The 24,974-nt window shown below is 40.0% G+C and overlaps 1 protein-coding gene across 1 annotated transcript in view; it reads right to left on the minus strand.

Moving 5' to 3' along the window:
• Window positions 1-1,546: 1,546 nt before the first annotated feature.
• F5 (coagulation factor V) overlaps window positions 1,547-24,974 on the minus strand; it is a 33,526-nt gene continuing 10,098 nt past the window's right edge. The window contains exons 8-25 of the mRNA XM_009957583.2: window positions 23,092-23,269; window positions 21,981-22,083; window positions 21,382-21,593; window positions 20,456-20,606; window positions 19,840-20,052; window positions 16,118-18,035; window positions 14,241-14,406; window positions 12,803-13,039; window positions 12,122-12,332; window positions 10,960-11,139; window positions 9,263-9,379; window positions 8,742-8,813; window positions 7,543-7,637; window positions 6,063-6,218; window positions 5,107-5,251; window positions 4,801-4,949; window positions 3,832-4,014; window positions 1,547-3,060 (exon numbers count right to left, since the gene is read on the minus strand). Coding sequence (XP_009955885.2) covers window positions 2,872-3,060; window positions 3,832-4,014; window positions 4,801-4,949; window positions 5,107-5,251; window positions 6,063-6,218; window positions 7,543-7,637; window positions 8,742-8,813; window positions 9,263-9,379; window positions 10,960-11,139; window positions 12,122-12,332; window positions 12,803-13,039; window positions 14,241-14,406; window positions 16,118-18,035; window positions 19,840-20,052; window positions 20,456-20,606; window positions 21,382-21,593; window positions 21,981-22,083; window positions 23,092-23,269 — 4,675 coding nt within the window. The 3' untranslated portion in view covers window positions 1,547-2,871. The remainder of the gene's footprint in view (window positions 3,061-3,831; window positions 4,015-4,800; window positions 4,950-5,106; window positions 5,252-6,062; window positions 6,219-7,542; window positions 7,638-8,741; window positions 8,814-9,262; window positions 9,380-10,959; window positions 11,140-12,121; window positions 12,333-12,802; window positions 13,040-14,240; window positions 14,407-16,117; window positions 18,036-19,839; window positions 20,053-20,455; window positions 20,607-21,381; window positions 21,594-21,980; window positions 22,084-23,091; window positions 23,270-24,974) is intronic.

A 24,974-nucleotide genomic window follows, 5' to 3' on the forward strand; every position in this document is an offset into this window, starting at 1 on the left:
GACCAAAACAGTGTTGATACCACACCGATGTTTTAGCCGTCGCTGAACAGTGTTTGCACAGTGCCCAAGGCCTTTTTCCCACCCTGCCCCACTGATGAGTAAGCTAGGAGTGCACAGGAGACTGGGGGAGGAAGCAGCTAGGACAGCTGACCGAGAGCCAGCATCTAACATCATGCTCAGCAAGAAAAGCTGGGGGAAAGGAGGGAGAAACGTTGAGAGTCATGGTGTTTGTCTTCCCAAGTAACTGTTAGGTGTGCTGAGGGTCCGTGCTTGCCAGGAAGTGGCTGAACACCTGCCTCCTCATGGGAAGCGGTGAATGAATTCTTTATTTTGCTTTGCTTGCATGTACAGCTTTGCTCCACTTACTAAATTGCCTTTATAAGAACCCATAAGTTTTTCTTGCTTTTGCTGTTGCAATTCTCTCCCCGAGGCTGCTGGGGGGGAGCAAGCGAGTGAGTTGAGGCTTGGTTGTCACCTGGGGTCAACGCACCACCGTTCTTTTTGGTGTCCAACGTGGGGCAAGAGGACTTTGAGACACCACCACCTGATCAGAGCATGCTAGATGGAAGTTAGAGCAGTTAAGTGGCAGCTTACTGTATGTTAGTGGCTGGTTTGGACTTTTGCTGTTTATTGTAGCACTTCTCATCTTACTCTGCTGTGCCAGGGAACATTTTGTTAACAACAATGGCCATGTGCCTGCGCTGGCAGGGGGCTGAGGCGCTGCTGCTGTTTCTGTGCTGCTAAATTGGACATACTAGAACACCAGCATTTCGTCGTAGCAGCTCATAGGTTGTTGTGTTTTGGATTTGTGACTAAAACAATGTTGACAATACACAGCTGTGTTAGCTGTTACTGAACAGTGTTTGCACAACATCAAGGCCTTTTCTTTTTCCCATCTGTGCCCTGCCAGTGAGTAGGCTGGTGGTGGGAGGGGACACAATCAGGAGAGGTGACCCCAGCTACCCAAAGTCCTATCCATTAGCAGGTAGAAGCAGAATCTCTGACTTATAAAATCGATGCAGATGTATTGAGTCATGCTTCTGCAATGAATTTCACATTTGTCTAACTTTACATAGAATCATACATATATACATAAAGGACTAATAACTTATTTAGAACCTTTAATATCATGGCCTTCTTAAACATAAATAGTTTAGCACTTATCACACAAAATCCTGGTTGTGCTGAAGTTAGCAAGCATTTATCTGTTTTCCAAGGTAAAACCTGACTCCAAAGTTGCCGTTTATTTTTCTTTTCTAAATAGGGCTTGTATTGCAATTTCATGGCTATATCTACAAAAATAAATTAAGCACCATCACAAAATATTAAGAAACTGATCATTTAAGATGAACTAATTATTCAGTTTCACCATTTGAAATTAATTTTAATTAGCACTGAAAATTCCCATCAAGCTGAAAATTTTACTTTCATGATGGAAAATTTCACTAATTATTGCCGAAGAGGTACTACTGTCAAGGCAAATATACACGAAAAAAGTTGATGCTTTTTATGCTACAATATTATCTTTATTTTCCAGTGAAAAATGACAACAGTTTGTGATACAGTAAAAAAAAGAAAATATTTGTTTAGTTTTTATATTTTTTTCACTCCCGTTCTATACATTTTGAAACACATGGTCTGTAAGATAACAAGAATTGGAAAAACTGCTGAAATAACTGGGATAACACCACACAAGGTTCAAAGATACTTTGAAAAATCCATCCTGCTGAATGGGACCTAGTGTGATAAGTGGAAGTCCTGCAATTAAACCATTTACAGGATAGAAGTCAAACAGAACTGAAAGCTTAACTAAAACTCTGCTAGAATAATGAGTTCATGGACGGTGTATATATTTTCACTAGATGTAGTCATCCTGGGAAAAAAAATCCATGTATACTGTATGTACAAGAGTAGTTCCACTAGTGAAAACGCTGTCAGAGCTAAATGGCAAAGATGATGCAGATGTTTCTATTACCCAGACTCATGTAAGTCTCCTCTGCCACCACCAGGCTGTATTCTCACCAGACAGCTACAGTTCTCAATGCCTTCCTATTCTAGGGAGCTCCCCCGCCCCATGCTCTAGAAGTTTGTATGGGACTGAGTGTCTGGAGTTCTGGATTCTCACTTTGCTTCTACCATTGCCATTCCATGACCTGCCAGGTTAAATCACTTCCCTTCTCATTTCTGGGAAGGAAAGGTATTGCTGACTCCCCTCTCCTTGCCAGGGCACCAAAGACAAATTATGTGAAATCTGCAGCGTTTCAGGTGTGCTGGGTATGTAAGAACCTAAAGTGAACCCACATTCTCCAAGACGGGGTTGCATGTGCCTCAATGCTGGGATGCATTCTACCTTTGTTGCAGCGTGGATGAAAGACGTGTGGTAGCGAAGCCACCCGTACAATCATTTCACACTGAGGCACTGCTGGAACGCAGCACTACAGCTCCACATCTGCATTGGTTTTCCCTCTCAGCACTATGTATGGAGAACATCCACCTGCTGTAGCTTTCTCTTCCTCCTCTGTGCTGCAGAAGCATTATAAAATGGAGATAATCAGGGCTCAGGATTAAGGCCAGAGTCTCCATCCCTACAGATTTAGAACTTAATTTTAAGTAAAAAGTAAGACAGAGTACTGGTTAGAATGAAGAAGTGATAACACAAATCAGAAGGGACTGCTGTTTCTTCCCAGAGAACAGCAGCTGTTTTCTACAGTGTGTCTTTGTAGGAATGAAACACCTGCCAGAGAAATCTCTCTCAATTTTTGCTGACAAAACATTAAGGTCTGTTGAGGAACCACACATCCAAACTACTAAGTATGATTGTTTTAAGGGTTTTAAAAAAAATCGTTGTTCTGCATGACGATTGCTGAAAGGTTAAGAGCTCCCAGACTTGTCAGTCCTTTTCACAGCCAGACCCCCGCCAAAATCACAGCCATAGAGTTCTACCCGAAGGGCAATACCATGATACCATGTTCTTGGAACAATGCGGATAAACCTGGACAGGATGGGTGGGTTAAAGAAATGCTTGACATGCCTGTCACTGTTTTCATTACCCAAGAAAACCTGCAAATACACAAACACACAATTAGTTAAAAGGTAGCACTTTAAAAAACCCCAACTCTTCTGCTTCTTTTTAAAATGGTTCCAAGCTGTTCAATCAGCCATCCAGGGTAGATGGACTTGCTCATTGCTGATTTTATGTAAGACCACATCCAGTCTCTTCCTAAAATGCTGGTTCAAAGGTAGATCAGGCTAGCAATACCTGAGTCTGAATTAAACAGTTTCTGCTTCCATCAACACCACAAAATTTGCCATTCTAATTTGGATGGACTGAAAAACCCAAACTTCCCTTATTTTACCTCTGCTAATAGCCCTTGTGGGTTAGGTTGGTGGAAGGTGATATGGGCAACAATATAAAGTACTGTGCCCGCTCTATGGTTATCTGGAGCTCTCCAGCTCCGTTACAGCAGAACTGCTCACTAACATTAATTGCACATATAAAATCAAGGCAGAAATAAAAAAGCTGAGAAGAGGCCCCGGGTAATCCATTGTTCATTCAAATTAAATGTCCCCCTTTACAAATAGTGTCAGCTCCTTTTATCACAATGTTGACTGCATTCTCTACAGATGTAGTGTTCTTTCCTTTTATTATTGTTAATTACTATGACCAAAATCAGATAGATATTATGACATTATCTGTAGTAATCCCAGCTCCCTAGCATTTTAAAGTCCTCTAAGAATATCACTTTCACCGGCTATTCTGCCTTTGGGCCTTGACTGTGCCTAGCATATAAAACCAAGCAACAATTCAATTGCCTGAGCTGAGGACAATACCTTTGCCACTGAGCTTGAACCATCTGTATAGGATTTCCACTCTAAGCCATGGTCGCTGTATAGGATAACATAGGTTTTCACAAAGTTTTCAGCAGTTATGGACTTGACCCCCTGGGTAGCAATAGCAGTTATCTTTTTAATTGTAAGGAGATCAATTTGCAGCCACTGTTGGTTGTTGTTCACCTACAATTGATAAAATGGTTGTGTATTAGCAAACATGTCTATGTCTTTATTTGCTTAAGTGAAAAAACCCTGTTTAAAGACAGTTAAAACCGCATCAGAATTGTATCAAAGAAGTGCAGGAGAGTGAAGCTGAGGCAAAAGTTACAAGCGTTCTTGGTGGCCCATACAATTCTTCAGTGCAGATGGTATATTTGGTGTCTTAAGGTTTCCACATCGATTTCCAATACATAATGAAAAATAACACAGATTTATCTCCAGTATTAAGATGCAATACATAATAGTAACGCCAAATGCTTGCGCAAAACTTCCATCAAATAGTAGCTTCCATCAAACCTCAAGGTACTTCATAAAGAAATGCAGCTCCATTTTGAAGACACAGAAGCTTACACGCCTTGAAGGTCATCCACCCCCAGATCCATTAAAAGCTGCACTGCCTATAAACCAACCCACAAAGGGTTTCTTTAACCCCTTGGAGCCAAATATTCAACTTGTATTCATGTCCTGACATTCAAAGGGCCATTTCTGCAGGGAATTGCTGCAGGCCCTGGCCCAGAGGACACCATCCATCTCTGAAAAATATGATTTCATTGCTGTTGCCAGAAGTTCAACAAGTTTTCTACCAGAAATGTTGAATGGGCTTCTTTGCAAAGGATGGCTAAAGAGTTGTGAAGTAACCCTCTCACACTTGTCACTGGACACAGCATGCAGGAATTGCATGAGCACACAGGCAGCACAAATTTATTAACTGTAGTTGTCTTACTGTCGTCCTTATTTTTCACTTGTTACCTTGGCTCGCCAGGCATTAATCTTTCCTTTCTGATTGAGACGAGCAAGTGAAGGGTCCCATGTGTTAAACCAGGATGTCTTAACAGATGAGGCTGTTATCTGGGTATTCTTGATGTCTCCATTTTCCATTCCAAGTGGCAAAGAACAACCTGTTAAGAGAAGGACCATGTTATCTCCAGTTCATCCAAGTTGCCATACCCTAAGCAACAATGTTGGAATTGAGAACACCCACAATTTTAGCTTCATTTAACGTATTAGGTATAAAATTAGCCAGAAAGGAAGCACGAGCACACGACCCATTCTTACCGTCTACTTCACAGCCCAGAAGTTCCATGCGAAGCGTAGGCCTGTTGTAGGCCTGGATTGGGTAGACTCTGATGTACCTAGCAATAATAGGGGGATCAATGTTGTTCTCTTTTACCCCATAGGCATCGGAATTACCTTCAAAAATCTATTTAAAAATAAAAGAAAATATATCAACATATAGTTAATTTAACGCAAACACAAGCTTAGATGCTCAAAACCTGCTCTGTTACAAAAGCGGTCTTTTTTACACCATTAGGCCCCTCCACGGTGATGGAGCGCCCTATGCTGCAGGGCAACTTGAAATATTTCATGGTCCTGTCTTAGCATATTTGGAAGCACCTGAAGGGCTCAGTTCAAATAACAAACCCATTAATAAAGAGGCAAAAGGAGAGGTAAGAAACAACAGCTCTTCAATTTGGGAATTGTACCATAGAAACCTCAGAAAACTCAAAGTTTACCAGTAATTGGTAGGGCTGGAGCAGCTGGGCATAAAATAAACCTCTTTCAGGGTACGACCACACTTATTACACAGGCCTTCTGCAGGCAATTCAGACAGTTTAACATTCAACTGTTATAACAGCAGAAAGGGAGGCACAAGAAGGATCTAACCCCAAATGAGGTAGGGCTTGATTTTTAGTTCAGCTTCCTGCTTGTTTCCAAAAGGCTGACATGGGCTTAGGAAATAAGAGTAGGGAGATATGCTTGTCAGAAAGCCAGACTTAATATAATCAAGGTCACAGGGCCAATCTAATACCCAGTCAAGAAAGTTCCTCATCTTACAATTTGTCTTCTGGTCTGAATTTCATTAGATTGGTAAATGCTCTTTGGGTCTGTATTATTAAGACTCTGAAGGCCATAGTTTTTTCCACTATCTCCTAACAAAGTAAAACTGTCCCCTCACTGCATCATCCAATGGTGCTACCTAGGTTGTCGCAACCCCTATGGCACATACAGACCTTTTGTGCTGGAGAGCTGTCTCCTCTGAAGGTGCTCCACACCCGTTTGTCTTTGCTGTAAACAATAAAAAACTTCTGGATGTACAAGGACTTTAAAAACTGCTTGGCTCCCTGCGTCTGTATTCCAGTTAACAGAACTTGTCTTTGAAAGTCCACCTAGGAACAGCAAACAGTGTTTATAAAGCCAGTACCGCACAGTGAAATCCATTTCATTCTTTGGTATCTACACAATAGCTTTGAGCCTTACATTTTAACACCCACAACACTAACACTCAGAAGGAACAACCACCAAACACCAGAGTCCAAATTAATGCTAAATCGTTCTCATTTCATTCGTGTATTTATTTCTAATTTCAGCCTCTAATTTCAGAGGCTGTTTTACAGCGTTCAGCACAGCACCATAGAGACACTGCAAAAATATCTGCATCTTCATGGTAGGCAGAACACCGCTATCCCCATGTTACAGATAGGCAGAAGGGGTATAGAGAAATTAAAGTCTCACATTTTCATAAGTTGCCTCTAGTTTTGGGCATCCAGGCTGAGAAAAGGCATATGACATTCTGAAGTGCTGAAAAGCCACCATTCCTGTTGATACCAGATCCAAGCACTTAGGAACATCTTGCTGTTTTTACGTGCTATCAGCAGCAAAACTAATTTTTGGGGACATGCCCTCCACATCTCTGCATGCTTTACTGCAGTAACCTCAGCTTCTCACCATCATGCCACCTATCTAATTCTTTCTTCTGCCAACATTATTTCCAGTTCCACATCAGATCTCCCAATCTTCTGCCCCTACTTCACCTGCATATCAAACATTAGCAAGCCAAACACAACAGCCACGTGTTGAATTCACACTGCAACATTTTTCTCCCAACTGCCAATTTTAAGGAGATTTGTAAGAAATCAACTATCCTTCGTAAATTTGGGTGCAAAATGGCTTCCTGATGCAAAAACGATTGGGATGGAAGAAAAAGATGGAAGAAGTGAGGTGACTGAATCATAGCGCTTGAAGCCATAATTATAAGCTTAATTTCCCTTTGAAGCCACACTGTGCTGTGTCAAGTTGGACACAGAAGCATTCAAACTAACCAATCAAAAAGCTCTTTGAAGCAATGTTTGAATATTACACTTTAAATGATCACCCCAAACACATACATATAAATATGTGCTGTTGGGTAGATAGAGAAAAAAAAAAAAACAAAAACAAAAACAGGAGAAAGAATGGCTCCATTTGCCCACAAAATGGTTACAGTCTAAACTGTGAGGGTCACTGTCCAGTCAATGGATCTCAACAGCAGTAGAGACTGGGTTACTCCAGGGCAGGTGGACAGTTTATGGCACCACCAATCAAACTTGCTGTATCTTTTCAGTTTTCCCCAACAGTCTTCTCAGTGAGAACAAGAGCAGCTTGACCTTCTAAGACAAGTTGTAGGAAAACTGCAACTCAGTGATGGGCAAGCACATGTTGTACCAACCATACCTGGATCCAAGGGAGTTGTTGTTCTTTCATTGTAGTGCTCCAAGCATTGTATGTTCCAGAATTGTTTAATCGGGCTAACTTGGGTTCCCAGTACTCTAGACAGAAAATATGAATAAAGCAAGAATTTAAACAGAGGTGCTGGATGAGAAATGGAGGCTGTAACTAGCTACTGATGTTTAGTGCTTCAGTTCCTTTCCCATCTGTCTTGGGGGGCAGGTGGGGGGAACTCCAATCAACCAAGAGACTCTAAACCCATAATCTAGGATAATTTGGACATGGTCAGCAACTGAAAGTCAGCTGTTACTCTGCAAAGTTTTATAGTTGGCAGAATGACTTTGAATGTAACAGCCTTTTATGTTACGTACTGTCTACTAACTTGGAACCAGGGTCCAGAGTTTACTAGACAAGTTTTGGCCACCAGCAGGATCAGACAAAAAAATGTGCTCTACATTCACGGAAGAGAGCTGCCCTCTGCATAAGGAGGTTTCCATGTTAACAACTGATATGGAATATAAATATGACAAACACAGCTTTCAAGCCTTAATAACACTGTGGCAAGAAATGAAAAAATAAAATTAAATCCACAGAAAATCCAGTTTTCCACAATGAATCATTTATTTGTTATTTCAAGGGAAAGGATGTGTGCTCCTGCATGTGCATGTAACCTGTATACCTTGATTTGCCACTGTCCATGTAAAATGCTATCCATTTCTCTACCAAATGATCCACTTCTATACCAGGAATAAACTTGGTAAATTAAAGACACTCTCTGCTCTGGATGCCAGGTTCCCAAGTCTTTCCTAATAGATACACTTTGTCCTTTCACATCTCATACTACATGCAAATCTCAAAAGCTTTTTGAACACTTGGTGTTCATTTTCAAGCAGGGAACCTGAAGGACAAAAAGATAATGCCGGATTTGTTCCAGGTCATCTAGCAGGCCACAGAGGACTCCCTGACTCTCAAGCTTGTGATACTGACAGTAAACCTGTGACACTGTTAAAATACAATGATGAGGGCAACCTAATACAGCTCACAGTCTCTGCTTGAAGCATTGGAGAGTTTTTTAACCCAAGAGTTGATTCACTGCCGTACCGATTTTGCAAGACATATAATGAGATGCCAAAAAAATACGGAACTGCAATACTTTGCCAAGGATATTCAGGAGCATGCCCAGACCTTTTCAAGTATTAACTCACCTATATGATCTGAAGCGCTGATTTGTGAATCGAGTATAACTCCACCTGCTAGACCCATTGGACTCCTGCACTCTAAAGACAGCACAGTAAGTTTGTGGTCAAAGACAAGGAGAGCTGTTCCAATATATATTCTGGTGGAACCTTCTAAGACAACATCACTCAGAACAATTCTTAGTAATACAGTAACATCACCGTCCCAGAGAAGGCCAAGTTAACCCCTGCAATTTCTCTCAACAGGTTAATCCACTGGTCACTGTGAGGAAACCTCAAATTCAAAGCTAATATGCTAAAGGAATAGAAGGTAGCATGCTAAGTAATTCAAACCTAGTATGCTAGAGGCTAAACTTTTTTTCTTCTAGAACAAGTTTACAGTAACTACTCCACCCCCTCCTTGAATGAACAGAGAATCCACTTTGTTTTTTTGCAGAACAATCTCCCAAATTTATTTTTAGTGATCCTGAAAGGGTAGAGATGACTTTATAGCTTGACTCCCCCAGCCAAAAACCACCTTAGTTCAGTACCTTTCTCTATAACCAAATAGGATGCCTGCATTCCTGCTTGCTGATATTCCCCCACTTCAGTGTCTAAAAGCCACCAGCCAGGTCTCTGTGGTTTCATTTCAATTGTTCTGAATGAGCCTTGGAAAAAACAGAAGAGAAACACATCGGAAACGTTAGCACTATAAGGTTGATGTTAGCAAGGCTGCATGTTACACCAAAGAGCATCCTATGACTTAATCCGGAAAAATGAAATAACTTGCTACACATTGCAGAGAGAGCAGTATCTACCACCGTCTCAATCATTTTTTTTCTTAGCAAGCAAGTTCCAGCTGGAGACTGAGACTGGAATTAAGTGACCAGATCAAAACCTAGCCTTTGCTGCTGGTGCAAAGTACAAAACCTTGGATGCCTGCACGTAACGACAGCACGTTAAGTACAGTGCTGAGCCATGTAATGAATGGTGATATTAAATTTACTACATAATGTGGAGATGTTAAGTCTGTGGTTCTTACTCCTGCTGCCCTGGTGTGTTGTTCAAGTAATGTAAAGGATGGATGTAAAGTAGCCAAAAGTAGATGTGGGAGAATAGGATGTATGGGCCCTCCCCTCACTTCCTGCGTGCCTCAGGAGCGCCAAGGATTAAGCGAGAAGCAGATATGGTTTAGGCTGTTTGCTTCACTTTTTAGAAAGCACAGTACATGCTTCATTGTTTTTCTTATATTCCTAGTTAGTGCAGACATGATAATTCTGGTTCCCATCTAAACAAGAACATATGTAAACACCACCTTAAAAAGCTTAAATAGTGAATAAACCACCTAAAGTTCATTAAAGTAAACTCCTATTATTCCAAGTCAATTCTATTCTTGTTGCCTGTTTTTTTTGGTTGTGATTTTTTTTTTTTTTTAAAACACTTGTAGCTGGCAATGCAGGTTTCATAAGTGCTGTTACTGCACATTCACACTGCTGACAGCGATGGGCAACAGAATATATCCTGTGGCCTAATGAATGCTTTTAGCCTATTTCCTTTCTCCTTGGACATAAGAATTCTCCTAGGGCTCACATTTGTTCTTTGTCTTCTGTATCACACTCACCTTGACATTACAAAAATAAAACCTTTACCATACTGAGCCAGATACCAACAGTATTTCCCAGCAAACATGAGTTTGCTATTGTACATGCATCATTTCACAAGGAATCGGTGTCTGACACTATCCTACTGACTTCATTTTTCCCAACACTGACCTTTGTTGTTGAGCACTTTCCAAAGCCAAGCCCAGCACTACGACCTACTTTGCAGGTAGGAGAAAAGAGACGCAATAAAGGAGAGAAACCCGTTCACGCTCACATATCTGGTGAGTGGTAAGGGAAGTGCAAAACTGAAGGTAGTGCTGCAGGCCATACTGCTATTCATTTTCCACATATATCCCTTCTCATCTGAGAGGAAGAGATTTGTCCAAGCACTACATTTTGTCTGTAACTTTACTAGCATTTCCAGTTTTAAAGGGCAGCAATGTTATCTTTATTTCCTTCCTCCCACAGTGTTAAGTGAGGTGCAAAGTGATGATTTTCCTTCTGACTATCATAGGCAAATGAACTGTTAGTGCTCTCAAACTCTTTCTTACTGTGCTCAAAACCGATTTCTGTTCACCTTTACATTTGTATGATGACAACAGACTGCAGTGGTCACCCCTTGGAACTTACTCTGCTCTGATGCTTACCTGGAAGGAGTGTGTATGTACCAAGCTGATGCTTTGGCTTTCCTTGTTCTATGAAGGTCTGTCCATGAAAATGAACAACGTGAATGTCTTTTGGCCCACCCATATTCAGCAAATGCCATCGGACCAGTTCACCTTCATACATCCTCAAGCCTTGCAAATTGTAGGTAATCCCATTAATGGCTGAAAAAAAAAAAAAATTGTTAGTAAGGAAAACCACTTACAAAAAAGGTCTCAAAGTGCTAGAATGTGGTTATTAAAATGAGTAAAATATTTAATGAAGTAATGCATTTGGGAAAACCACCAGTTTTTCTAATTCAAAGTGCTACACACTTTATAGTCTATGTACATCAATTCAGAAAATCCTGGGACCTCATCAGAGGATTTGAGCACAGTTTGCTTGCAACACATGGCAGCCAGGAGAACACAAGGGTGTAAGTGATTAAGTGTCAGATGGGAACACCAGGTCCAAAAGAAAGAAAAGCTATCCAAAACATGTCCTGCAGCTTACATTTCCACAGCTGTACAGTCACAATTGACATTGATTAATAACTTTTCAAAAGGCAGATTCCAGTTCTCAACATGCCTTTTACAAACATGATCACTCAGAGCACACAAGCATCAGGTTTTCAAAGACAGAAACATAGAGTTTTGTTACTGACCATTACTTCAAAGAGAAAAAACGGTTCCATTTGAACAGTCAGCCACTTACTTTACACGACTAAAATCTCTGTATCCACAGAGAGGTATATGAAGGGGGGGGTCCTACAGCTGCTTCAAATTCCTCAGTAGAACTAGCTGATTTATCAAATTATTACAATGTTTTTAAATTTCTTGCAAAAAGTTTTCCGGGTATTAGCTTCTTACCGAAAAGAGGGTTTCTTTGGTTTTCTTTTTTTTTTTAAAAATATGCAGGGCGGATGTGAGTGAGAGAGAGGAGATTTCTGTTGAAAGTTTCAGTCCTTTTTTAGTTTTAATAAATTTCCAGTCACAGCTAATCTTTACATATAAACCCATGACTATTATGGGTACAAGGGAGAACAACAAAAAACCATTAACATGTACAATTCATGCATGTTCAAAGGCACTGTGAGCTGAGATACTTCCCCCAACACCCTTCCCTCTACCCCAATAAACCAAATACTTGGCAAAATGAAATAAGTACCATAGAATTTGTGGCATTGCTGCATTTCTTGTGTCTTTTCAGTACAAGGCCTTCTAGAACGTTTGTCAAAGTACCAGCTTTTCTCTTCATCAAAGACCATAAAAAGCAAGAAAAAGTCTCGCGTTGATGTTCTGCTGTTGTCTGACTTACTGAAGGTTCCTTTTTGACAGATCAGTATTGGCCCAATCAAACCAGAGTGAATATCTTTCTCCTAGAAGATAATGAACTCAGATGTAAAAGTGTATTTCCCAAAAGATGTAAACAGCCCATAGCATTCTGTAGAAATGCATCAGGCCCTAAAAATTTAAAGCAGAGGCCAGAATTGCTGTTGCCTTGTGTCCTTACTTTCTCCTGCTCAGTCTACCAAAGAGTTCTCCAATTTGAATTCTTCAACAGCTTTTAATCTCTTACCCTCAGTTAAAAGAGGATATGTGTCAGATGGGAACATCAGGCCCAAAAGAAAGGACAGCTACACAAAATGTGTCCTGCAGCTTGCATTTCTACAGCCATACAGTAACACCATTTGGAGATACTCAAAACCTGACCAGATATGGTCCTGGACAACCTACTCTAGCTGACCCTGCTTGAGTTGGGGGGGGTGGATTAGTTTATCTCTAGTGATCCCTTCCAGCATAAATATTTCTGTGATCAACACTATCACTTCTATTTTGATTTCTTTACCAGATTTAAATCGGAGTAGTAGATCCAAGACCGACAAGCTGCTCCTGACTGCACAGGTCCTGATCGCCTGTTTGCATACCATACATATATATAGCTGTTATTTGGCTGAACTTTGTCATCTTCCTTAAACCAAGGAGTAGATTCATCATCATAAAAGCTTCCCTCAGAGGACTTTTCATAGAGGAGCCCGTGAGCATGGAGGGAATATGGTCTGGATGCCAGATTCTTAAAATGAACCTAAAAAAAAGAAAAAATAGATTCTGTTCAGCAAATTCAGGCCTAAACAAAAGTCCTCACACAACACAATCCCATGACCTCAAACCAGGGCCAAGATTTGTGTAACAATTACAGGTTACGCTGTGCATGGCAAAGCTGGCAGCAATAGCTTTTGACATCTCCATGCAGAATCACCCTTTTTGATGCAAGCAGTTAATTAAAAAGTAGAAAGCATGAGTTTAACTCCCTGTGTTCCACTGAGTCTAGGTTCCTAGGACTTCTACTGCTGCCCTTCACACCTGGATATGTATAGGCACAGCAAGCAGGGAGGTGGGGAGTTTCTACCTCTTATGCTTTGCTGCACAATTGCACTAAAGGACACAAAATTCTAACACTAGACCTCTGTACATACCACTCTCACTGAAATCAGTGCTTCTCACTTGTCAGAGAATCATTAGTATAGGGAGATGACATAGTTACCTCTCCTTACAGAATGCCGCTCCCAAGCTAAAATAGCTTCTTTCTTCTCTTACTCAGTGTTTTTAAATGTAGCTCAATGTGTTCCCATTGTACACTACTCCTACCAAAATAAGCAGAAAGCAGTGAGATCTACTCTCCCCATCTAAGTCTGTCCCTGTGTGTTGGAAGACTGGATGAAGAAGGATGATAGAAGGGAAACTGTACAGCAATGTGCTTCCTAATGCAAATACACCATTCTGTCACCAGGGATACAGTTCCTCTCCATCCCTGTTGTTTGTATTAGAACTAAACAACTCATTTACAGCAAAATTTTTCAGAGGAAAATACACTTTATTGACAAATACGTATATTCATCCTGAATACGTATTTACTAATTTCTTTTTAAAACATTAAGAAGCTTCCTTTACTTATAAAGAGTAATATTTTCAGTGCAATTTGTGTTTAAAAAACTTAATTTTTTTTAATGTTAAACTTAAATCCCCTTTTACATTAGATGATAAGCTACTATTCAATGTTGGGAAGCATAAGAAAGTGAATTTACTGCGGACAGGAAAGAAAAAGGCTGTGTTTCGAAGAAACACATCACTGTGCTTGTATGCCCACACTGCAATTTCCAGCTTTGAAAGCTGTTTCCCCACCATCATCTTTTAAAAATCTGTGGTATTTTTAAGACCCATTCTATGTCATACGGAGATCACCATAAGAATCTTATCCTGCACACAAATTCAAAACATTGACCTACTAGGATAACATCGTCCACTTCAGCCTGGATAACTGGCCCCAGGATGCCAAGGTGTTCTTTATATTCATCTTCATCCTGAAGAGTTGTAAAGGTACTGTCTGTATAACTTTGGAAAATCACCTTATATGTGCTGCCATCTTTACAGGTTTTGTCACTCATCATTTTACTGAAAGGAATAAAAACACACACAGTGAATCAGAAATAATAGCTTTGATGAAATCTGAGAACACATACAGCAGGAACATTTTAGAATATAAAGAATAAACACACAAATGAATGTCAGATGATTCTGAAAATCATGACTTGCAATCTTTAAGCAATTCTAATTCTACAGTTGTATATGAGATCCTTCAAAGATTTGGTCAGTTATCATTGAAAAACTCCAACTAGTCTGAAAACCCACCAGAGCTCTATTTTCCTTTTTTACCATTAGCCTTAATAATCTGAATCAGAGTTTAGTTCAGAATGTAGCAAGCCTATAACCCTACTGCCTCACAGGTGTACCTTCTCTGGAAAGCTAACACACTTGACATTTGATTATACCTGCATTTTGCAACACAGAGCTGGTAAAAAAACAAAAAGCTTTTAGGTATTCAAACCATTCTTCAGATCTTAAATAGAAGCACCAAAAATGCTATTATCTGATAAAACACATTATCATTTTTTATAAACTGTGCCTCATTAACAATTCTGCAAATCAACCAGTAACTTAACCAAAGTTACCTAGTAGGAAGAAAGGCTGTTTTTCAGCTCGTTAGCACACTGAGACAGTATATGCTATGGGCTCTGTTAATTTCACTGGAACAATGCACCTCATACCAGCTGCGGATGAACCTCACTGGGGAGATCTATATAGAGCTCTGAGCATAAGACTTAGTTTGCAAGGGCACAAAGAAACTGTCTGGTTTCTGCCATTTTTGCAAGTGCCATTTATATGGACTGAGATGAGGCAGGGGTAAACCTGGAGTATACTGCAAAAGTGTGTGTGGGGAAAATATCAAATAAAATGGACATTCAATTTGAGAAATAATATATGTTTGGAGCTGAATTTTGTACAATGACAATTTTCTTGCTCCTGTTTCTGCTTCTTTTGATAAAGACCTGAAGTTGTGGCAGTCTTAGTCTTGTTCATTTCAAAGGCCACAAAGTTTAGCTTTTTAATGAAAAGTGACTGGGAATTGCACACATTGTAGGGTGAGCACTGATCCTAATTTGTATGATTAAGTTAATGAATTTTTAGTAGAGTTTCTCTTGAGTCACATATACTCTTTGCTGTGGCATAGCAGCCAGTCCTCCCTATGTAAGAAACCCCCTCAACATTACAGTTTGTGATCCAGCCGCCTCCTGATTTCTCTAAACAGTAGGAACAACAATGTAGTAATTCATGCAGCTTTATTTTGACTTCAAGTATAAGGCAGTCACCAGTGTGCTTAATCACTTTGCATCTTTCATATATTTTTCAGTACTGCAGCCTTGTGAAGTTGGAAAGTGCTATTATCCCATTTTACAACAGAACTGAGACACCAGACACACCTCTTGCTAGTGCTAGAAACTGACTTCATCCTGCCTATAAGCACATCCTGTCTATATTAGATCAGTCAGCCCATTAAATTCCTGGGAAGACTTTGTACAAAGAGGTCACTATCCTGTCTCTACTACAGAATCCAAGAACTCAAGGAGGAAGTAAAACAGGTCATTCAAGTATAACCTTGGGGAGTCCCAGCATCCCATGGAAAATTCTTAAGGTTCTGCAACTGAAGTGTTGGAAATCACATTGCACATTTCAGATGCTCTTAAATTTACCAGCATATGAATCAGCATTCTGCTAGCATGTATCAGGATGGTGTGCAAAATGAAAGCAAATTATGTCGCCCAACCTTTTTTTATGTCCTTCATAGTTCCAGCAGACCTCTTCAGCTGCAATGTAGTATCTTCTCTCATTCCCTTTGCTACGCAGGTAATGTTCAGCAATGTTGTCTGGGTTACGTTGTTCATTGATATTCACTTTTGGATCTGTCATGTATGGGTCATCGAAGTTCACATAATGGTATTCATATTCACCACCTGATGTTTCTTCATCGTAAGATCCTTCCGTAAAATACTCATAGTCTCCATTTTCTTGGGGAAGCCCAATCACGATCGATGGCTTAAACTGCCGTGGGGTAAGCGTGTCATTTAGCAACTCTCCACGCCTGGCTCTACTCAGATCCGCTGTATGGTTGGCCTCACCGGGTGCCCCTGTGGTGTTAGTGCAACATGGCAGTGTCGTGTAGTTTGTCTCACCTGGCAACAACGTACGGCCAAACCCTGCCATAGAATTGATGATATTTTGGGGCTTTTTACTCCTTGGGCTCAGCAAGTGAGCCATTTTTGGATATTCCTTTTTTTTCCTTCGGATCTTGATGGTACTCAAAGTACCATTCTTGATCCTCTCCTTTCCTTTCAGAGTTGGGTGCATGCTCCCTTTCTGGTTTTCTCCCATTAGATATAAGAACCCTCGATATTTCTTCATGTGCATCTTATTTATGAATGCTGTACCATTTCTGCCATGATGATTTAACTTACCACTAACAGATTTGTCTAAATTTGCCTCCAACCCCAGACTCTCCTTTGCAGACACCAAATTCCATTCCTCGTTTGTCATTTTAGATGAGTATTTCCCAGCCCTGGGTAATGATGCTTCTACTAAGTTCTTCACTAGCGCAGGGCTGGAATTAGGACTTATATTGCCTAATGTACGATCTAAAGAAAAAGCGTTTGCTTGTTCATCTTTGGATAGCTTGGGTTCAGAGAGGCTGGATGCATTAGACCCATCTCCTACCATGAGGTCCAAAGCAAGCGTCAAGTTAACTGCACGCATGGCATTTTCCATCTTGGTTTCCTCCTCTTCCAGTTCATCATCGTAATCATTTGGGAGCTGACCAGTTCCCACCATGTCTGTATCGGATGTGTTCTCTGAATGATGCACAGAATGAGCTGCACTTGTGTTGTCAAAAAAGGAGACATTTTTATGTCGTACATGATTTAGAAGGGTCTTCATCTTTTGGACGGCGTAAAACTTAGTGGCCAGTGAGTTTCGCCTTTTCCTTTTACTGTTAACATTATAATTTCCTCTTCCTGGGCTTTCCTCTTGATGCTTTTCTGAAAAAAAATTACTGTCCTTTCCATCAGTTGGAAGCTCTCTTGCAACATCCAATTGGCTTTCCCCATTGCTCAGCAAATGTTCACCTGCAGACATGTTACTGTGATCTATTTCATAATTGCTTTGGCTTCTGTTCTCAAATACCAAGTTAGCCTTCCCATCACTTGTGCTAGCTAAAAATAAGTCCTCTTCTGCTGTGAGTGATGTGTGATTTGACTGGAATGTTTCAGCCTCAATGGGCTGAAGAGGAGTGACATGAGTTTCTAAGAACACAGAGGTGTTTGTGGATTCACTCCTATTTATAGCTCTCAGACCAGAGACAGCTGCCACCTCAGAATTCATAGCATCAGTGCCTTCATACTGTTCCCAGGCCAGTGCTGTAAGGTTTTGTTTTTCTTCATCACCTGTTGCCTTCCTTAAGCTCCGGATGGAGTAAAAAGAAGCCAGGTAATTCTGATAATCCAAATCCTCCTGATCTTCTGGCACATCATCTTCAACTGAGGCAGAAACAGCCTTTTTATCAGTCTTAGTGTAAGTGAAATCCACAACATCAAATGTGTAATCTTCCTCATAGTCACATCTGGCGTCTCGGAATCTCAGCCTCATGCCATAACTCATCTCTGGGGTACCCCAGGATGCTAGGAGCCAAGTACCTGCAATTGAAATAAGTGTTTTTCTGATATGCAGTAGTTACGAGAGTGGACATTGCCAATCATGTAAACGGTCAGGGCAAGTGGCTAGGTTTGTTTCTACAGCACCTGCTATTGCAGAGTGCTAATCCTCATCTGGCATTTCCATGAGCTCTCAATGCAATGACAAATAATTAATAAATGAAAATAATAACAGCACATATAAATAAATACATCTAAGAGCTGGAGTTCTTCTCCACGGATTAAGCTACACCTAGGACCCAAGCCCAAACACAACCTGTAAAAAAAACCAAACAATATAAAAGAAAAAACCTCAAACAATATAAAGGATCCTCTGTCTAGATCTGGATCTAAGACTGCGATCTTTTGAGATCAAGTTTTAATTTTGTTCTGTCCTTAGTGTTGTATGTATTGCCACACAGATATGTTCTGAGGCAATGCTGACAAACATCTGACGCTCGCAGAACTTTAAAAGCTTTTGAATGCATAAAGGGTCAGCTTTAAAAGAATAAAGTAATTTGAATTTCCAATCTGGACACAAAACATTAAGCTGCCAATCTGAAGCATCTTCAATTAACTTAAAGGTTTTAATAATTCCTCCAAAACCTAGTCAGAAGTTCTCCGTTTGAAATTAGGATCTGCAGAGACACAATACAATCTGTTTCCTTAAACAGCATCAAATCAAGTTTTTTGCTTGTTACAGCTTGCTTTTGGAACTAGCAGAGATTACAGAACAGTCAGAATTAACAGAGCTTTAGAAAACCAGCCACATACATTTTTTTCTGTATTTATCAGAATTTGAAGTGACCTGTGCAGCTTTCCTGATTTCTAACAGCAGCAAATTTACAAAAGAAAACGTGCCTTAGATGGAAAGAACAGACCACATACCAAAAATCAAGCAAAAGTGCAATTTCATTACTGGGGAGATTTCCATAAAGTCTGACGGAGTTTTAATGATCACACTGTCTTGAACAATAAAAGCCACATACATTTTAAACTTACAAGGTCTTGATGCTGTGCAATCACCAATACCAAGCTTTGAAGACAATGAATTTGTTTATATTTAAATAGATATTAAAAAAATTGGTATTTTAAATAGGATAAGTATTCCTAAACCTTGGGGGATTTTAGGATGATCACTGAACACTCACAGCTTTCAATGAGGAAGAGTCTTTTGCAGATAATTCCATGAGTGTGCACTACATGAGTTCTAGTGTCACCTTTTCAAGACATGGTATTAATATTCAAGATAAGTATTATAATTCAAGATAGGTATCTAATCCTAGTTAGAAATTGAGATGTATACTGATGGACCAGTGATCTGATTCAGTCAGGCAGACTTTACTGCTGTTAAACGACCACAAGCCTAAGCTAAGGAGTAGCCACTTTTCCCAATAATGTCAAACATAATTTGACAATGTTGCCCTATTTTAGCTAACTCAGGATGGACAAGTATGTGGCAGAGCTGGGAATCATACAGTGAGTTTATACTGGATTGTTTCCAAGGACAATCTTAGAATTGCCTTAAGATGATCACTGCGGACTCCAATACTATTTGTGAAGTAAAAAAACCCAACCCAAACAAAAAACAACAAAAAGAGCCTCAGTATAGCATAAAATTACGCTATGTGTTAAGCCTGTGTAGCCAACAAAACTCCATACACATCAGTTCACTGGGGAGTGATTCAACATTTTTCAGCACCGTGTTTATCTGAAAAGCTTTCTTTCCTATTCAGGTAAGTCTTCTGGACTGGAGATTAAAAAACATCTTAGAAGAGCTGTCAAACACTGTAGTTTTACCACTTACCAACATTGTCCATTTCCACTGTGACCGATTCTCCACTCATTGGGAAAAGGTTCAAGACATCTTCATATTTCCCTTGATACAGAAAGGAGTGCCCAGAAAGGCGAACAGAGACAATCTCATCATAGGTGCCAATACTGGAGAAGTGCCACTGAATCACATTATCTTGGCAAAATCCAAGGATTTCACTGCTGTCAGACACATAGCCATTTATTGCTAAAACAAAAGCAAATTAAAGTGGTCTCAATATTTTCAGAGTAAGACTCTTAAAACCTCTCGTTCTTTGATGTCAGTCCACTGAACTGGACTCACATTTGCACCTGGAAAGAGACTGGCACAGGGCTGAAACCACCGTAGCCTTGGTGGAGGTTCCAGCTCTGGAAATAGTATCTTTAAGGCAGCAGGGTGCTGCATCGAACTTAAATAACCCTTGCCTTTGCTTCAGGGTCCAGAGCCAGACTGGTCCCTAAAACACTGCACATTTCTGTCGGTGCCACCTGGCATGGTTAGAAATTCACTGAGTCTCTGGAGAATTCTCTGGTTGCACTGAAAGCAAGTAATCACCGAATGCTCCAGTTCACATGAGCTTTCCTAACATTCAGCTTCATATCCCACTCACTGTGCATTATGTTTGAGTTATAGAACTTGGGGTCATCCCTTTTAACACTGGCAGGGTGGCTGCAGTAGTCCTTGATGTTATCCTCTATGTACCAGCTCTTGTTCTCATCGAACACAGCAAACACTGCCTGCTGCTCCCCATCTGCCTTTTTCTGAAAGACAATCAACACAGCAATTACATTTTATGAGCAGAGACATATTAAGGACTCAATCCTACTATCTTTCTTTCTTACTATATAAAGAATATAAGCTTCAGAGTTGTGTAAGTGTGATCCAAGTGCTAAGTGAAAGGGAGTAGAGGGTCAAGACTTCAAGGTGACATCCTACTACTGCAACCAACCTGTGGTGGAGCACTGAGCAAGCCACTAGCACTGCTGATACTAGATAGTATATGACTGGGCCCTCTGTAAAAGGATCAGCTTCCTGGTTTGACCTAAGCACAAGCTTTTGACATCTTTCTTACAAGCAATGCTCAAGTCTTTGCCAAGAAAGATTTCAACGGATGGCAAAGAGAACCACTCTCAGAACTCTCCCGTGCTGTTTGGGTTGTTCTGGATTTAGTTATGCCTGAGATTGTCAGACCCTGTTGAGATATCTGTTACAGAAAGGAATCAGCTCAGATCTGAATGTCTTCAGAGTGTGAAGGTATAATAGCAGCAGGAAAGTTCATTATCGAGTTTAGAAAGAGACTTTCAAGTCAGGTTGACCTTTTGTTGAAATGCTTCTCTTGCTAAGAAAATCAGAACGTAATTTCTCTACTGCTGTGGACAGTTAGAGGACTGTTTCTTCAAGCGTTTCTTCAGGAGCCTATTGGTTTAATTGCTCTCTACAGGACAGTTCTCCAAGGGGAGCAAAACCAAATTCACTGTAGATCAAATAGTATTTTTTGAGCAAAATCTACCTCAAAGAAGTTGCTAAACATGTTACCTGAACACCCTTCTGTGTCAATGCTTCACTCTTACAAATCAGAAGCGGGCCAATCAGTCCAGAGGCTATATCTCTCTCAATATCTACAGCACTATGATATAGCCTTGTAATACATTGCGCATCCTGTGCAGTTGGTTGGTCCGTTTTAGAAATTTTCCATTCATAAGTGTATGTCTTCCCTGGTTCAATTCCTCTACTCTGGGTGGCATTGCCTAAGGAAAAATTAAAAAGAAGAACAGCAATGATACAAACTTAGAGCCAGATCTTTATATAACATCAGGCTGCACCTTTTAATAAAATTGGTGCAGTTATGCCATTTCAAGCAACCTCCGAGATAACTGAAGTTCAGTGTGAACTTTTGTGTCTCTCCAAAATCACAAACGAGAACAGAAAACTAAGACACCAAAACAGGGTATTTGTCTATGCTTTGCAGACAATACCTTGGTTTCTCTATAAGGCAACACAACAGGTCAGCAGAGGCAGAACACAGAATTGAGGTCCCCCAGTCACGCACATTCCTAGCCACAGTGTCTCCTTCAAAACAATGAAGCCTCCACAACAGTTAGCTGTATGCAAAATGTAATTCACAAATTTCTTACTTGTGGGATCCAGAGGATAATCAGCTCCTTCTGCAGTCTTTGAAAGTGTCACTCCATGGAAGTAAATGCTGTAGGGTCGACTGGCCTTATTTTTGAATACAACCTATATTGATAGGTAAATAAAAATAAATAATTTGTATTCACCAAATCCTTGTCTGAATATATAATGAAGTTTCAACTACAGTAGAATTTGCCTCATTTCAGCCCAGGAAGTGCTGGAAAGACAAAGGGATGTCTTAAGTATTGTCTGACAATACAAACGCATAGCTAAATGCTGCTGGTACCCTGCTGCTGGGATCTGTAGAGCCCATTGAGTGAACTTCAGCTTCTTACACCTGGTTTCTGGAAAATCTAAAAAGAACCTTTGTTCCTCCAGCTTCTAGGCACAGACTACCTCAGGGAATATGAAGTTATTGACTAAAGTTCTTAAGAACCTTCAATATGGGAGAAAACAAATTTAAATAGATTTAAAACCAAATCTTCTCCCAGATTCCAAGACCCAAAGGGGATATGGGAGGAAAAGGCAAAATGTCCTGCCTGTTCTTGATGAAACCAGAAAGAAAAAAAAAAAAACAACATGCTAAATTCGAATTCAGAGTCAGAGTCACAGTGGCAATTAAAGGTCATGAAACTTTGTGATACAGAATTAAGTGACAACAGAAGGACAAGTGGATATATCAGCAGCACAAGCTTGTAATACAAATGCTTTGTATTTTCATTTCATAACTCCATGAAAGAACATTTAACTATGAAAACTGAGTACCATTGTCTAAAGCAGCCAGAAAAAATAACAACATAAGGAATGAGGGGCTCACAAAGTTTGGCCTCACATCCAAGAGCCCCCGAAAGTCCACTTGGGTCTAGCTTTTTTCCATTTTGGACCAGTGTCAACATATAAATATATTTTACAATGAGTTTCAATGAAGTGTACTTATGTAAAGAAAATGCTGAAAAGTTTAAGCTAAACGCTGTCACTTGTGATCATATTTTTAAATAGGGACAACATTGTATTTTTTGACAAAAAATACCCAAATCAAACTAGTTCTTTTGTATCTCTGCCCAACAGAAAATTATCTATAGTATAAATAATTTCTGAATTTATGTTACTTACTTTGACTTTGTCATTCAGTTGAGCTCTGATAATAGGGCCCAAGATTCCAGTTTCCTTGGGACGAGGACTTTCCAGACGTTTAGTGAAGCTGGCATCGGTATACTGCCTAAAGACAGCCTTTTTATACTTTTTACCGATGAGATTTGAGAAGTTGTCCAAGTGCTGTGCTTTATAGTGTCTTAAAAATAACAGAAAAGACAAGTGAACAAATAGAATAGTGACATCTATTAGAATACAGAATTAGTATTCAAGCAACTGGTAGAAACCTCACTGCTTGAAGAAAAAATCCAAACCCTAAACTAACTTAATGCTCTTCACGCCAAATTCTAACCTAAATTAGGTAAGAAGCTTGGAACATCATTTGTGTTTCAGTATCGCACATGACTAATTAGTATCAGAGTTTACATTTAATTTAACACGTGCAAGAAAGAAACAAAGAAAATCAGTATGTACATTTTCAAGATAGGATAGCAGAAATCACTGTTCTCCTTTTACAAAGGCATAGTTGAGGATAGAAAAAACAAACAATTTGCTTACAGTAGCAAAGACTCTAGGAGAGACAGGAACAGATAACCTTAATCCCAGTCAAGCACCATACAACAAGTAATGTTACACTCAAGTTTAAAAACATTAAAATTGTTAATGCTGAGAGCAAAACTAGGATAAATACTGGGAAGTAACTCAGAGTAACGTGTTTGTCCTGGTCACTTGTGCTTCAAAAAGGGTCACTGAACATGGATTAACTCTGTAATTTTGAACAAAGGGGGTAAAAATCAGAGCACTGAGGTGGTTTAAGTAATGCCATGTAACTAGCAGGAAAAGATACACAAGTTTGCTCCATGCAGACCAAGAGGAAATAAGGAGGGAAGCAAATCATACCAAAGAAGGAGGAATACTTAAAGAGTTATGTGAACACTATATTCTAAGGAGGTACATGAAATTACAACCCCAGACAGGGTAAGGAATTTGTCTTGTTCTGCTTAAATCCTTAAAGGTTCTTAGGAACATCAGCCTGTACAGTCACCAGTACTGTAGCAGCGGGGAACTGACAGGTTGCAAATTTAACCTTACAATGCACTGTCAACATTGTGTACTATGACCTCATGTACATTACAGAATTCCTTCTGTTTACCTGAAGTTCAACAAAATAGCCCAATATGCTTACTTATGACTTTTACTACATCTACATTGGTGCCACTCAAAGGTCATTCATAGAGACACCTCTCTCCCATTCTCTAAACACTTTATTGTGCTGAACTTCTAAAAACTTTTATTCTTAGAAATATTCCGTCCCTCCCTCTCCATTCCTCTTCAGGATTGTTTATTTTAGTAGAATTCACATTGAAAAGTAATTTAGAAAATAGGCTTAAATCCTACTTCAGGCATTTCCTAAGTCATCTTCACATTTTGGGCTCCCCGTTAGAGGCAAAACAAGGTGTCCACCTTTGGGTTCCTCAGCAAAGAAAGTCATTAACACACTGCTAAGAGTCCAGTGGAGGGCAACCACAGTGATTAGGGAGCTAGAGCACATGACATAGAAGTAAAATCTCGGTTTATTCAGTCACGCAAATACATGGCTGAGGAAGCATCATATTTTTATCATCAACTGTCAAATGGGAGATTATAGAGGAAACAGAACCAGACTCTTCTCAGAGTTGAGTACTGAAGAGACGAGATACGATAGACACAAGGCACAACATGAGAAAGCCTGACTAGATATAAGGAAAAAGTTTTTCACTGTGAGGTTGCAAAGGTGCCCAGAGAAATTAAGGAGTCCCCATCCTTGGAGACAATGAAAACTCAATTGGATAAGGCCCTGTGCAACTGGACCCAACTTTGCCGTTGGATCCCCAGAGGTCCTCTCCAACCTGAGTTATTCTGTG

The sequence above is a fragment of the Leptosomus discolor genome, chromosome 1 (assembly GCF_034619465.1).
Source record: "Leptosomus discolor isolate bLepDis1 chromosome 1, bLepDis1.hap2, whole genome shotgun sequence".
NCBI lineage: Eukaryota > Metazoa > Chordata > Aves > Leptosomiformes > Leptosomidae > Leptosomus > Leptosomus discolor.